This window comes from Gossypium arboreum, chromosome 7, assembly GCF_025698485.1.
Source record: "Gossypium arboreum isolate Shixiya-1 chromosome 7, ASM2569848v2, whole genome shotgun sequence".
NCBI lineage: Eukaryota > Viridiplantae > Streptophyta > Magnoliopsida > Malvales > Malvaceae > Gossypium > Gossypium arboreum.
In genome coordinates, this window is record NC_069076.1 from 61,004,988 (window position 1) to 61,021,571 (window position 16,584).

Here is a 16,584-nt window from a genome sequence, read left to right on the forward strand (position 1 = left end):
GATTGTTTGATCAAATCTTTTATTCCATGAGCGGGATGTCTGCTTAAGCCCATAAATGAATCTTTACAGTTTGCAAACTTTCTGCTACTTTCCTTTGATAACATAGCTAGTGGGTTGAGCCATGCAAATGGTCTCATCAAGATAGCCATTCAAGAATGCTTTCTTGACATCTATTTGCCAGATCTCATAATCGAGAGTAGTGGCAATGGATAAAAGTATGCGGATAGACTTGAGTATGGCTACCGGGGAGAAGGTCTCATCGTAATTGATGCCTTCTTTCTGTGTGTAGCCTTTCCCTATAAGTCTAGCTTTGTATGTTTCCACTTTCCCTTCTGTACTTCTCTTTTTCTTGTAGATCCACTTACACCCTATAGGTTTAATCTAAACTGGTAAGGCTACAAGTTCCCACACCATATTTGATTCTATGGAATCTATCTCGGCAGTCATGGCCTATTTCTAGAGCTTAGAATCAACGTCTTGCATAACCTCTTCGTAAGCGAGTGGATCAACATCCTCATGATTAGCTTCCATATTATAAATACCACCATCATAGATGAAGAATTCTAGTTTCTTAAAAACTCTCCCACTAAGACAGATTCCCCTATGTTGTTGATCGTTTGTAGGCCTTTCTACAATTTCCTCGAGAACTGAACTTGGTAATTATTCTACCACTCCCGAAAGTTCCTCGAGTACCACTTTACTCTAAGACTTAAAGTTATCCATGTAGCTTTCCTTGAGGAAAGTAGCATGAGTAAAAATTTTAATCGTATTATCTTTTAGACTGTAGAATAATCCTTCCTTTGTTCCTTTTAGATATCCTACAAACATGCACAATTATGTCTGTGCATCCAACTTCTTTACATACTTATTCAGAATGTGTGCTAGACAACCCCATATTTTAAAGTGATTTAGAGAGGGTTTTTTTCCATGCTACAGTTCATAAGGTATCTTACAAGTAGACTTAGTTGACACATCATTCAAAATATAACAAGTCGTTTGTATCATATATCTCTAGAAGGAAGTAAGAAGTCGTGAATAGCTTAAGATTGAATGAACCATGTCAAGCAAGGTTCTATTCCTTCTCTTAGCTACGCCATTATGCTATGGAGTGTCCGACATAGTCATTTGGGATAAAATCCCATTCTCTATGAGGTATCCTAAGAACTCGTCAGATAAGTATTCCCTACATCGGTTAAACTGAAGATTCTTTATAGACAAACCTAATTACTTTTCCACTTTCGCATGAAACTCTCAAAATTTATCAAAGGTTTCACTTTTGTGGTGCATTAGATACACATATCCATATTGAGAATAGTCGTTGATAAAAATCACGTAATAATTGTGACTTCCTTAAGTACTGATGCTCATGAGACCATATACACAAATGTGCACAAGTTCTAAAGGTTGGTTGGCTCTTATACCTTTCATATTAAAAGACCCCTTAATCATTTTACCTTCCAAGTAAGATTCACATTGTGGAAGACTAACTTCCTTAAGCATACTTAAGGGACCATCTTTCACAATTCTAGTGATTCTTTCTTGGTTAATATGACCAAGTCTTGAGTCCCATAAATACCCTTCATTAGAGTGACAAGATTTAAGGCTTTTATTAACAATCAATCTCTACTTTATCAAACCAAAATGCCCTTTCCTGTTGTAGAAAAAGCAGTCATTCTTTTTAGGATCTTTTAACTTCTTAGTCTTCTTCCTATCCACATGAGGTGGAACTGAAGACTTAGTCGGTTTCTTCTTTCCCTTAGCTTTTTGCTTCCTTTTAGAGGACGAGGGACCCATAACTAAGTTTGCTTCAAGTTTCTCCTGAACCAACTTACCATCATTCAACATCAACTCAAAAAATTTTAATTCCTTCATAAGTTGAGTCAAGGTAAGCGTCTTATTCCCCAAGTTGTAAGTGACCTTAAAACCAGGAAATTCCTTAGTTAAGGATTTGAACACTATCTTATTTTGAGTGTTCACATCTAGTTCAACCTCATTGTTCTCCACTTCCTTAAAGAATCCCATAAGCTTAAGCATATGGTTTTTGACCGGAGTACCAGATTTTTGAGCCAATGCAACTTGACCTCCGATCAAATCCTCCAAATTTGTCATGATCTCTTTGGTAGTACAAAAATTCTTATGTTGCTTTTGTAACACACTACTCACGCTCACTAACATATAACATCGAACAATCGAGTCAGAATCTCTCTAGCGATTTCTTACTTTGGGCTGAGCTTCAGGAGGGCACATTTCGTTAAGAACAAATTTGTGTTTCTCACAGCTTAGGCTATCAACAAGTTCCATTTCCATTCTTGAAAGTTATCCCTATTTAATTTATTTTCAGTAAGAATGCTAATAAGAGGAGTAACAGACATTTTTGAACTGAAAAAAATATTCACTAATTACTATCTTTGTATTAAGTAAATATTTTTTATTTCAACAATATTTCAAGAATGCATTGTGATGTATGTGTCTTGTATTAAAACCTTGAGAAAGTAATTTTTCGTTGCTACGATCATTCTCACACCCATCAAGCATGTCGCCTTGGGGTCCCATGATTAACTAGCAAGAACATGGATAACATTTAATGAGTTCATGAATCTTAATTCTCAAGACTCCACACTAACTCATGACTATTTAATGTTTGGCCATCATCTCTAGCTTAAATATCGTTCATTGGGAAACTATTTAATAAAATATGATCTTGAGTGTTTAACTATTGACTCAACACCTATCATGAACATGCTCTCATTTGTGAGTCATCTTGGGACAATCCCTCTAAAAGTCATGCATGACTAGTTGTCCTTAAAAGGAAATCCCATCTAGTGAACCCACATGATAAAGTTTACCTTGGGGTGCGGCCAAGGTAGGAACCGGCTCGAAACTTAATCATACTATCACTTAGGGACCATCAATGGATGTCGTAGGTCATGTTTAAAGACCTTCTCCAACTTAACATTTTAAAAACATGCAAGGTTTTTTATCTCAAATTTGAAGAATATGCATAGCATGCTATGGAAATTTTATAATATTCACATTCATTCACAATAATCAATCAATCATAAAAGCTTGATTCTCCATAGTTTTCTTTTAAGGGAAAAACCGAAGAAGTGGATGTGAACCGTACATCAGGTAGGGTCCCAGGAAAGGAAGGTGAGTCAAATTTGACCGCTTAAAAACCATGCCTTTCATAGCTAGGGTCAATCCTAGATATGCTCCTTCTCATTATCACACTTCTCACAGTTATCGAATAACCTAAAGAAGTGAATAGAATAATACAACACATGTATTTTTCTCATTACCATACTTCTTATTTTTTAAATCGATCAACTGTTGATCATATCATATATATCACAATTATAACATTATATTATATAAATATTATAAACAATTATAAAACATATATTTAAGGAAATAGGTAATTAAAAAATTTTGCTAGCCATGGTTTCTATGGTTCTATTTCTAGAAAATAAAGTTACATAATTTTATGCCACAAAGCATTCATTGGGTTTTCAACCACCATCGCATCTTTTCCTTGTCATGAACTCCTTTTGGAAAAATTACATTCAAGTCCTATGTCTATTTCCGGCTCACAAGAATTCTATGATTTTTTTTTAGAAAAAAATACCCCTATGTGGAGATGATAGTCCACAGTCTATTTCCGAAGAACCGCAACCTCGACAGTAAAAAAAATTATATAAAAAATATATAATATCGCATTCATTCTCATATATAACTCAAAACATGCATAAGATCTAAAGAATGCCACTTTCTATGTAATCAAATCATCCAATAAGAAGAGAAATTTATTTTGATTATATGTTTATACTTATAGATAGAATACAACCTGGCTCATGATACCAATTATTGGAAAAGAAAAAAAACAGATTTGGAAAACGCAGCGAAAAATAAATTTAAAGAAAAACCAGAGTTTTACAATTTTCCAAAACAAGATCTTGATTGTGATATCTAAAGTAATAAACACTTAATCAAAATTGTACCTTTTCGATTTGTTTAGGATAAGCGCTTCGACCGAGTAGTCTTCTTTGCTATCCTCAAGCTCACGTCTGTCGAGTGTGGGCTCACTTCAAAACAAAAAAAAAATTCAAAAAAATTGCCAGTGGGATAATTTCGCAATTTCTCTGAACTTTTGGGTCAAGTTGTAAATTAGAAAAATATCTCTAGAAATTTTCTGAAATAATCTCTTCAGAGAATTTCTCTCTACAACTTTATCATGATTTCAAGTGTAAAATAATAACCTAAGGCTCTCTTTATATAGGGAGACTTTAGAGAGTTCAACTATGATTAAATTTAATCATTTTAATATTAAATTAATCTAATATTTATCTTGATAAATATTAGATTAATTTAATATTAAGATAATCACTTTAATATTTTAATATTAAATTAATAAAATACTATTAAGATAAGTATTAAATTAAATTTAATATTAAACTATTAAATAATATTATTTTTGGAATAATTAATCTGAAATCAAATTCTCTGGTAGAATCCCAAAGACCAACCACCGCTGGCCACCAGAACGTCGTCATCGCAGTCGCCGGCATCGCCGTGTTAGTTGGTGCAAGTACCAGTTCGATTACTACTGGTTCGATCTGGGTTAATGACAACCCAATCAGTTTGATCTAGCCACTGGTTGGACCGTTAGCTCGGTTTCACATACCAGGCCCGGTTCGACCAGGTTTTAGGTCTTGGTCTCAGTTTTTTGGGCTCCTGGCCCCAATTTACGATTTCAAGTCCAATTTTTAAGTTCAATTACCCATTGGGCCAATTGTCTAACTTGAAAATTAATTTCCAAAAATATCATATTAATTTTAATTAATTTTATTAATTTAATTTTACTTAATCAAAATTAATTTTCCCAAAAATCACTTAGATTTTCCAAATTAAATTTTCAAGAAAATTCTTTAATTAAATTCTCTAATTGAACAATTCTCACGACCACCTAATTTAATTCTACATCGAATAAATCTACTCAATTAAATTATTTTTAAAGTCGTAGAATTTTCTTCTGATTCAAATGCAATCCGATCGAGCTTTTGTCAAGCTAGTGGAGGGACCAACTATAGATATACAATTAGGCTCTAGTAATTGCAATTATGTTAAAAAACATTGTTTCGATAATTCACAAGTACTTAATCATGGAGTCAATCCACAAGAAGTATCATGATTGAAAACTCCTTATTGTATACACTTTATAAAAGCAATTCATCTAACTGCTTTGTCCAATGACCTCGTCATATATGTGTTACCCTTATATTATATCCTTGATTTCTTTGAGTTAAATCTGTTCCCTCAATTCAATCTTGTTTTATCTTATTGTCACCATTGTGTCTTCATAATGATTAATATGACCACTATCAACAAATAACTGTGATAAAATGCTTGTTCAAGAATGAGAAACTAGTGGCAACATTCCATATTTATCAATCCACACAATGCCAATGAAAGGATATCATTAACTCTTTAATTGAGCTATGGATTCCACTGTTTCTAGTAAAGCCATGCCATACACAAGTCATGTATCCAACATACCAGTTATGGGCTCGATCATATTTAAAGCATAAGCTTTCGCTTATATCGAAGCACATGAGTTGCATATGCATAATCAGTGACTAACTCAGGATTTAGGTAAATCACACCATAAACATCACAAGTGAATTAATTCACGAACGGATTCAGAATTTATTCATATTGGGTCTAGCCCAATGTATTATTCTACCAATGAATACATCTATTTCTCTACTCGTGGAGTCAACTACTCCGATAGCTAAGACTAGTCATCTCTCTAATTGGAATTGTAGACGACAAAATAATCTTTCTCGGTATTTGAATCAAATGCTCACTTTGATTCTTTTACGAGATTACGAACTCATTTAGATTATCTACTGAAGTAAGTTATCTTTCTCGCAATGTAAACATTCTTACAATGTCACTTATCTTCAGTTTGAACTTAGACAATCTATGAGCTAATATTTGCTTGTTGCAATTTTACTTTGCATGGAAAATATAAAAGATAGAAATACAAAAGACATAACAGTGAAATGTGAAATTAACTTTATTTATTTATTCATCCTTCAAATAAATAGAAAATAGTCACATGTTTAATATAATATGGGTACATTTCTCAACATGTAATGGTGTAAATCTATTTGGTGTTGTTCATGCTATTTAGAAAAAGAAATGTGCATAAGTTTTGGTTATTTGGTGAACTTAGTTTATGAATGTGAGCATGATATTATGATGATAAATTTGATAGCTAAATTAGTAAGGAATGTTTGACTTGTATGCTTGTCTTATGCTTTGGCGATGAAATCGTCATTTTGATTTATGCACTTAGATTGAATGATATTGGTATGTTTAAATGTGTTTTTAATAGGTAAAAATAGTTGGAAATGGTTTGGCTTGAGATCTAAGAAATGATTTTTGAAATGACTTGTTTTTGAAGCTATTTAGATGCACATAGCCTAGGACACGGTCTACTACACGGCCGTGAGTCTTATTGATTTTTGGTACATGTTTTTCCACATGATCTCAGAGAGTTACACGGCTTGGTGACACAGCTGTGTGACCCTAAGTTGCAGGGACTCAAGTTATTACATGGTTTGGCCACACAGCCATGTCTTTGAGCCACACGGTTTGGGCTCTGTCACACGGCCTAACCTTATGATCGTATGACCCCTGTTTTTATTTTTTGTCATATTTTTTTTTGTTTTGTTTCAGATTCGTCCACATTTGTTTCTAAACTAATTTTAGGGATTTGAATGCTCAATTCGAGTCTCATTTTTTAATGTATGCTTTGAATGATGATTGTTTATTAATTTATGATTTTTAAATTAATTTTTGAATTGTGTTACTGTATTATCAATCTTGTTAACTGTCCTAATACCTCGTAACCTTAATCTGGCAACAAAGATGGGTTAGGGGTGTTACAGATAAGCCTAATCAATTTGTCTAATTTGGTAAAGTTGAGGCCAAAAAGTAAAATGAATCCAATTTAGGAGTAATCGCAATTTAGATCCATAATTCAAAAGTCAACCAACCATATTAAAGTCAACCAACAACTCTTTGTTATTGTATTTACTCGTATTTGATAGTTTCGTAGTTTACTTTCTTTACAATTTAGTCCTTTTCTATTTTTAGGTAATTAATTCATTTTACTAAGCTTTAATTATGGTTTTTCGTACTATAACATTTAGCGAGTAGTTGTTTAGACTCTTATTGTACATTTGTAACTAGAATTCACTTAATCGCCAACTCATTTAGGTTCGATCCTTGGAATACTCTGATATTCCATTATAACATTACAAACATTACAACTAACTTATCACCCTTGTAGAAACTGCACATTATTATTCTGATTCGATTGTTATTATTTGTGTTGATTTCCTTCATGGTCCGCAAAGATGACGAGGGAGCAGTCAAGTTGTTAGAGCTGTTGCGGGGAAGTCGGTGCTAGATTAAATGATTTTAGTTTTGTTTCATGCTTTTAAGGAGATAAGTGACCAAAGCTTAATTTATAGATACGACTCTTTATTTTATTCTTTTGTTTTGTAAAGTTCATTGATTTTGTTAATTTCTTTTGTTTGCAGGGAGCAGTGTATGACTCAGACCGATAATGGGATCGTACCATTCAAACCGAAACCGGAAAGAGTCCTAATGCAGGCTTGAATAGGGCATGTTCCAAGAGGAGCCTAACCTTTACTAATAGGCTCACAATTTGACAAAGCTAGAGTAGAGAAACCACCACCACAACACCAAAGGCCAATGGTGGAAAGAATGTTATGAGATTACGCCATGCCTAACCTCGATGTCGTCTGAGTAAACATTAATCGCCCGACTATTAATGTTAACAACATCGATATCAAACATGTAATAATTCAGATGATCCAAGGGAATCTTCAATTTCGTGGATCAATGATGAGGACTTCAATCAACATCTTAAGCATTTTTGAACCATCTGTGATACTTTTAAATATAACGAGGTATCCGATGATGCTATACATATTTAGTTATTCCTTTTATCGTTGACTGACATTGCTTTTATGTTGTTAGATACGCAACTAGTGGACTCGATCAATACTTGGGACGAGCTAGAAAGTCGATTTTGGGCCAAATACTTCCCTCTGAGCAAAACTATGAAGCTTCGAATAGATATCACTAACTTTCAACAACTCGAGGGAGAGTCGTTATACGTAGCGTGGGAGTGCTTCAAATTGATGCTACGTAAGTGCTCTTATCATGGCTTGCAAGATTGGTTACAATTGCAAGTTTTTTATAATGGCCTAAACGGTAATTTGCGATCAAGTCTTGACGGAGCATCCGCGGGGGCGTTCATGTCAAAGAGATACTACCTATGCACTTTAGAAACTGCCCTTCTTGCTCATGTGTCCTTCTTGACAAGGCATTAGCCGCCTTATTTTGAGTATGTTTTCTGTAGGTGATATAATAATCATATCCAAGCATTTTCACTACCCATTTTTGCTAAAATGGTGTGATTACTTATCTATCAACTAAGAACTTCAGGCTTTGATGGTCTGTTCTTATCTGAAACTTCCTACTTACCAGGTAAGAATGCCATTTTTTACCACTAACAAAATAACTAGCATCTCCTTATCATAAATGGAGAGTGATTGATGTCTCACCCCTAGTCCCTTGTTAAAGAATGTTGTAGGCTTCCCCTTTTGATGCAACACTACTCCTAAACCCTGGCCACAAGCACCAATGTCAATAAAAAAAATCCTCTTTAAAGTCTAGAAGAGACAGGATTGGTGCTTGATAGATTGCTTGTTTAAGCATCTTAAAAGTTGTGCCAGTAGCTTCAGATCAAATCCAAAGGTGTTCTTCTTAAGTAAGTCTGTCAAGGGTCAAACCAATATTTCACAATGCCTTATAAACCTCCTATAGTAGCCTAATGAGCCAAGGAACCCTCTTAAATCCCTCACAGACTTAGCGGTAGGCCAGCTTAAGACTCTCTCCACCTTAACTGCATCCATGGTTACTGAGCCTCTAGAGATAAAGTAAGAAAATAAAGTTAAAAGTTTATACTTCCTAATTTTTACTTACTATTCAATAAATAAAATTCTATTTAAAAGTTTAGAAAAATTTTAAAAAAGAAAAATAAAATAAAATAAAATTTTCAAAAATAGATAAAGTAAGAAAATAAGGAAAAATCTTTTAAAACCTACTAATTTTCTCTATGTATTATCTGCATAGAAATATCCAATACTGTTCTTTAAAAAACATAAAAAGTTAAAAACATTAAGCAAAATTATTGGTTTTTGTTTTTGTATCTTTTTGTTTCTTAACATGACTTTTTGTTAGAATAATGTAAAAATCCATAATATAATTTCTTTTTACAATTTAGGTTTTGAAAAATAATTTAAATGAATTGAAAATTTGAATTGAGTCTGAAAAAATATTGTGGTATATTTTGTATTTTTGGGCTAAAAAATGGCATCAAAGTTGATTTCGTAAGCTTTTGTAATATTAGTTTTATATGTTCTTTAGGGCATGGAACTTAACTTGAAGATATTACTAATTTGATTTTTAGAAATACTGAGAAAACATATAATGATTTAAGTTTTTTGATTTTGTTATTGAATTCTATTAAATGATAATTTTCTTATTTCCCATAAATACTAGTTTTTAGCAACAACATTTTTGAAATATTATTTTTCTTCAAGTTTTATATGAGATTTTCTATTTTAAAATAATTTTGAGTTTTTTTATAATTTTATATAAAATTAAGGCCAAATTGAAAAAATATATATAAAAGCTAAGGACTAAAATTGTTAGTATACCGACTAAAATTGTTAGTATACCAACTAAAAAGTCTCACAAGAGGTAATAAAAAATAAATTGAAAAACTTTAGTAACCAAATTGTAATTTTTAGTTAAGTGACAAAAATAAAAATTTACTTATAATTTAGTAACTAATGGTGTAGTTTATTCTAAGGTTTTATTTTTTATTTTTTATTTTTATTTTTTATTTTTACATTTAAAATAATACTGAGCACAGTCTAAAACTAACAATTGGGTGGGATGGGCAGCCTAGCCTAATCGTTAACTGGACAATTTACTTATTACGGGTTATGTGGAAACTTCAATGCATTAGCATTCGGCCATTCAAACCTCTTACCAGTTAGAAAGTAGCCCATAAAGAGCTACCATTTGTAAAATGACCCAAATGATTTGGAGAAATTAGACTGAAGCCCATCATTCCATTTTCAAACAGCGGCCATCAAAGAAAAAGACTGAAAAATCTCATCATATTTATCTGTAACTTGTTCCCAAAGTAATGATTTCATAAATCCCCAGGCCCCAAATCATCTACCCAAACAATCACCTCCATATCCGAGCACCCTAAACCATGGGTCAAGGCATACCGGGCGGTCTTAATCGGCAAGGTCTTCCAGGGGACAAGAAACCCAATGGCTTTGACAAGAAGGACAAAAAATTTTAGCCGGCGGCACCCCCAGCCAGAGTGGGTCGCAAGCAACGTAAACAGAAAGGATCAGAAGTCGTAGCTCGGCTCCCTACCGTAACATCGCTGTCTAAGTGCAAGCTTCAGCTGTTAAAGCTGGAGCAGATCAAGGACTATTTGCTGATGGAAGAAGAATTTGTTGTTAACCAGGAACGGCTCAAGCCACAGGAAGAGAAAGCCGAGGAGGATCGATCTAAAGTCGATGATTTGAGAGGGTCGTCGATGAGTGTGGGTAATTTAGAGGAGCTCATCGGTGAGAACCATGCGATTGTTTCCTCATTGGTTAGGCCGGAGTATTATGTGGGGTTTTGTCGTTTGTGGATAAGGACCAATTGGAGCCTAGATGTACTATTTTGATGCACAATAAGGTGATTAAAGTCTTTTAAGCTTTTTGGGCTTTGATTTTAGGTTTAGGGTTTTCTTTTATTGAAAATTGTGAAAAGGAAATGATTTGCGTATCACTTTAGCTGAAAGGTTGCTGACCTATTGTGCTGAATTTCTTAATTTTCTTAGAGTCAATGCTTTGTTAAGTTAATCATGAGATTTAAACATGATGCATTGTAGAACTAATGGTTGGAAATTATCATATGCGAGAGAATCTTGTGAAACTTTACTACATAACAGGGTTTTATTCATGATTTCTCACTGTAGCTTGTAATTGGAACACCTTGGTGAGCTTTAAGAAATGAATCTTTGATCAAAACTTGAATTGGTAATTGGTTTCACTCATGTTGGATATTTTCTCAAATAGATCTGAGTGGGGTATATTTGGTTCATCAGCTTGATTCGTTTGCTAGTTTCTGTTGTATTGAGCTTTAAGAAATTAATCTTTGATGAAAGCTTTAAGACATTATGTTCCATCTCATGCAATCACTTTGATCTTGAAAAGAAATTTATGCTCGGTTACTTTTGTTGTCAAGTTCTTTCAGTTGTTGGACTTCTGCAAGATGACGTTGACCCCATGGTTTCAGTGATGAAGGTTGAAAAGGCTCCATTGGAATCTTATGTCGATATAGAAGGTCTGGATGCTCAGATACAAGAAATTAAAGAGGTTGTTGAGCTCCCTCTGACTCACCCTGAACTCTACGAGGATATTGGTATCAAGCTTCCAAAAGGAGTTATATTGTATGGAGAGCCTCGGACCGACAAGACCTTGCTTGCAAAGGTATGTTTTATTTTATTTCCAGCCTGATTCTTTCTATATTCTATCTATAAGAGTTAATGGTTTAATCTTTGTGCTTTCCCCATTTTGTTTCAAGTTATTATCTTGTTTCATTACAAAACAAAATATGTAATGTCTAGACATCTGTGCAAGGTGTCAAGCATGACAAGATTCCAAATATCAGAGTTTAGAGATGGCGATGGATACATGAGAACTTATACATATATAATTTTACTTATTAGATTCAATTATTGATTATTCATAATGGTCATAGCTACTTGTTCACGCTAGTATCATACGGTTATTTTCTATTGTCGTTTAAGTTGTATAGAAAGATCTGAGCTTCTTATGTCTTTTATGTTCTTTTTAGGTGGTAGCTAATTCTACATCAGGAACTTTCTTATGTGTTGTTGGTAGTGAATTAATTCAGAAGTACTTGGGAGATGGTCCCAAATTAGTTAGGGAACTCTTCAGAGTTGCTGATGACCTATCCCCTTGAATTGTTTTCATAGATGAAATTGATGCAGTTGGTCCTAAGAGGTAAGTTAGTGAAGAAGTTATGCCTTGATGTAAATCCAATTCAAAATTTCCTTATTAATCGGCTCCATAAGTAATATGCCCATTCTGGTGGTGAACACGAAATTCAGAGGACCATGTTGGAGTTGTTGAACCAACTAGATGGCTTTGATTCAAGAGGAGATGTCAAAGTGATTCTTGCTACAAATCGAATTGAAAGTATTGATCCTGCTTTGCTTCGCCCCGGTCTAGGAAGATTGAATTTCCCCTACTTGACACACCCACACACAAAAACACTCAAGTTCAGTAACATATGGTTGATGATTATTGATAACTCTTAAAAAGAGTTAAATTTTATGCCTTTAGACCTATTTAATTACCCATACTTAAGTACATCTAGTTGCATTTAAGGACATTTCATTAGTATTTTTAGCTTTACATTAGAACTTGAGCTACGTTTAAATATTAGGTGTTTTTAATTGCTCGTGAAAGGGTTGTGTTTTGTGGTATTGGCTGGTGTAGAAAGAGGAACAAGAAATAAAGGAGTGAAGTTTTATCAAGGCAAAGCGGTGGTCGGATTACCAACCAGAATGCCGTGGCAATGCCGGAAAGGTGTCCAGTTACCATTCAGTGCATATCATTTAGTGCATATCAGTTTCAGCCAACTCTATTTGTACCAGATATATCTACCTAAAAAAGAGGAGAAGATAAATCTTGGGGCTGATGAAATTATCCCGAAGAGAAAAAAAAAAAGAAAAAAAAGCAATTTAAAATAAACAAAGGATGAAACCTTAGACAGCGGAACTACGGGTAGAGATCCTTAGGCAAATTAGAAGGTAGCGACTGAATAGAGACAAAAAGAGGAAAGTCGCAGGCAACCCTTCTCAGCCACCTCAGGACACTGCGCAACTGAAGTGTGGGTTGGACAAGCGAACACTATCTTCCCGACATTTTTCCATTATTTCAAATCTATTCCTTTGTGAATTACAATGATGAAAACGATGTTTGAGTTTAATTTTATTTGCCAAACTATGAGTTAAATCCTATAGGTTGGGATTACTTCGATGAAACTTTAATTGTCTTTAATGGCTGCAGTATAAATTTGAATTATATTTACTGTTTCATTCAATTGTTCTGTTCTTCAAAATGTATGAGTAATCCCTAGACATAGTCGACTGTGCAGCATACTCTTAAATTAATCTAAAATAAAAAAAAAAAAAGGTTAGATTAGTTAGATCGTGGTTGAATGATATGAGCAAGTACTCAACAGACACTTGCGATAGACTTTAGACATAAAGCAGCGTTCATACAGAAAGAAACAGTGTAGGGTACCATATTAAAAGCCTATAGACAGACAAGGTGACTTGAGGTTTCTACCTTCGAAAGAAGCAGGTCATTTTAGAAATCTTTTGAGCAGTAGGTTAAGTATGATTTTGCCAAGGCATTGCTAACGGGAAAAGTAGATTCTTAGTAATCCCAACCTTTCCATTCAACATTGCGTAACCCTTATCTTTTGTTGTAGTATCTTTGTCATTGCATCATTAGTTGTTTATTTGTCATTTACATGTTATTCATATAATCATTTTCATAATTGGCATTACCTTTCTACTCTCGATATGCCATAACATTTTCAAGTATATAATAATTCCACATATTACATACATATTATTCCTTTTAATTGCCACTGCATGCTTACCAAAGCTTTACCATAGCATTAACCGTATTTTATTATAATAACTTGACCACTTTAGTGCCCTAATCTGGTCCTCATGGGAATGATACTTACTCATCATTTTATTACTTGATTCGACGTGTATACTTGCACAATTCACATATCATATTCATACGTGAAAATTGTGTTGAAGGATTTTATGGAAATGTGGATTTATTGATGAGTGAAGTGTCACTGATGTGAAATAATCCAAAACATATGCAGACTTTAAGAAGGCCAAGGAAAAGGTGATGTTCAAAAAGAAAGAATAGGTCCTAGAGGGACTTTATATGTAGAAAACTTGTTTGGAATTTTGGATTCAAGTTTTTTTTTTTTTTCATTTTAGGAGGAATATGAAGCATCTACTAATGCTAATCCTTTTTAAGGTCATTAACAAAGACACTTTGATTTTATGTCTTCTTGATTCAATTTAAAATCACACCTCAATTAAATCGAAGCTTTTGACTGTTTTTACATTCCTTAGACTTTAGTTTTTGTTTCACGATCATCGTAAAAGAAATTGAGGAATCCATTATTTTATAAACGAGGAGGGAGAGAATTTTACTTACACCACATCTTTTGTAGACATTTTGATCAAAATTCAAACTACGAATAAAATTAAAACATGTTTTAATTTTAAAAAGACTTATTTTTTCTTTCCTTTAACTATTATATCTTCCTATTAATCCTTTCTTGACCCAGTAAAAAAATTTTAGAAATCTAAATTCAAAGATAAAGCCTATTCACTTAGAAATTAAAGCATCATTGTCTTCACCTTCAAAATTGGGTCAGACTAGCCGGTGGAACCAATGACCATAGTTGTTGAAATTAGGTTAGAGCAGTCGGTGAAACTAATTCAACCAAGAATAGGTCGATACATCATTGAATTCTAAATTAGATAAATTGGTACATCGATTTTTCTATGTTTGGGTCCCAAAGTAAAACAAATGAATAAAAAACCTAAAGTTAAATAAAAACCAGAAAATTACATTAAAAAGAAAAACCTTAAACCAAAAACTTGTTTGCCGTCATCTGTCACTCTTCCTTGCTTCTCTTCTCTTTTCTTAAAATCTCTAGCTTTATTCTTAGAATGAAAGGAAATTAAAACTTTAAACAAAAAATAAAGAAAAGTGAAAATTGGAAAAGTTGAGAGTGAAGGAAGGGGATTAAGAGAGTTATTATTGAGAAATTATTTTCTACCTTATCATTTATAATCCTTACCAATTAAAAAATTACACATCATCTTCTTTTTCCATATCATTTATGCACAATTAAATTTCAAATTCAACCTTTTCAAAATTTTCATTCTTATATTTTTTGCAAGCCCAACTTTCTTAAAATTTCAAACCCATCTCATACCCCTCTTTCCCAGAAAATCAAACCCATCAAAACTGCCATTACCAGCTTGGATTTCATTGATTTTCTTTTCTATCTTAAAATTTTCAAATCATCTTCTTCCAATTTGTTCTCCCAAAATTTTATAGGTTTTATTCACTATTTGGTTCTTTCAACTATACCTATTTATTTATATTGTTATCGAATTTTTTTCCCTATCTTTACTGTTAATGGTGTTAAGGAAAAAATAACCAATCATAACATGCCATAAGTCCTCATTGACCATTGATGTGGCATTGATGATGTGGATGTTGACCAGCGTTAACCCATGTTGTTGGCGTTGATCTAACAAAAAAAATTAAATTATAAACACAAATCTTAAGTGATAGTGACTATAACCGTTATGTTTAATTTTGTATGTGTAACTCTAATAAGTAAAGGAAGATTAACTTTTAATTAGATAGATCTATCAAGTAACCGAATGAATGGATAAGATTTAAGTTTTAAAGTAAAATTCTGATACCACTAATTGTAACACCCCCTAACCTCAAACCGTCCCGGAAGAGAGTTATGGAGCATTACCGGAGTTTACAGAATAATTACACACAATTTCATTTACTTTCTTATGTTCATGTCAAAACTGTCTTCTTGAGTAACAGTCACTAAAATATTTATATCTAGAGTTACGAAACTCCAAATTAAGTTCCGTTAATTTTTCTTAAAACTAGACTCATATACCTTTCTACCATAAAATTTTCAGAATTTTTGGTTTAGCCAATTAGTACAGTTTATTCCTCAAAGTTACCCCTGATCTGCTGTTTGACAGTTTCGACCTTTCTTTACTAAAATTTAATTATCTCATAGCACAGGACTTGGATGATGTTCCCGTTTATTTCTCTTGAAAATAGACTCATTAAAGATTCTAAGCATATAAATTATAGCCTGTAATTATTTTTATACAATGTTTAATGATTTTCCCAATTCAGAATAGGGAATTCCAAAATCAATCTGACATTGTCTCACAAAAATTCAAATTCATACCAAATTAGTCAAATCCTATTTTATACCATAGCCAAATCTAAATTTATTTATTTCATCCTTACATTTACAATTTCAAAATGACATACACATAAGACATCCTAGGTACATGCCATTACCAATAATTAACACACTTTACCTTAATGAATTCGGGATCGGACTGGGATGCTGATTTAACGTACTATCTTTACTTAACCTGCGCACGGGAACAAACCGTACGCTGAGTATGGTATACCCAGTGGTATTTCTATAATCCGAAAACTTGATAATATAACAATTAAACTTAAAATCACAATGATAAATATAACCATTCATTTA

At 33.1% G+C, this 16,584-nt stretch overlaps 1 protein-coding gene, 1 long non-coding RNA gene, 1 other non-coding gene and 1 pseudogene across 3 annotated transcripts in view; 1 reads left to right on the forward strand and 3 right to left on the reverse strand.

Moving 5' to 3' along the window:
* Nucleotides 1–1,623: 1,623 nt before the first annotated feature.
* On the reverse strand, nucleotides 1,624–2,109 carry LOC108476331 (uncharacterized). The gene has a single exon (XM_017778518.1). It carries the CDS (start codon nucleotides 2,107–2,109, stop codon nucleotides 1,624–1,626), a length of 486 nt encoding a protein of 161 aa, XP_017634007.1.
* Nucleotides 2,110–8,159: 6,050 nt separating this feature from the next.
* On the reverse strand, nucleotides 8,160–8,266 carry LOC128295711 (small nucleolar RNA R71). Its single transcript, XR_008286270.1, has one exon. It is a non-coding gene; the product is annotated as a small nucleolar RNA R71 (small nucleolar RNA).
* Nucleotides 8,267–10,202: 1,936 nt separating this feature from the next.
* LOC108456270 (26S proteasome regulatory subunit 4 homolog A-like) lies at nucleotides 10,203–13,311 on the forward strand (annotated as a pseudogene).
* Nucleotides 13,312–16,262: 2,951 nt separating this feature from the next.
* Nucleotides 16,263–16,584, reverse strand: part of LOC128295346 (uncharacterized) — a 2,339-nt gene continuing 2,017 nt past the window's right edge. Inside the window, exon 3 of the long non-coding RNA XR_008285714.1 lies at nucleotides 16,263–16,462. This is a non-coding gene — a long non-coding RNA (uncharacterized LOC128295346). The remainder of the gene's footprint in view (nucleotides 16,463–16,584) is intronic.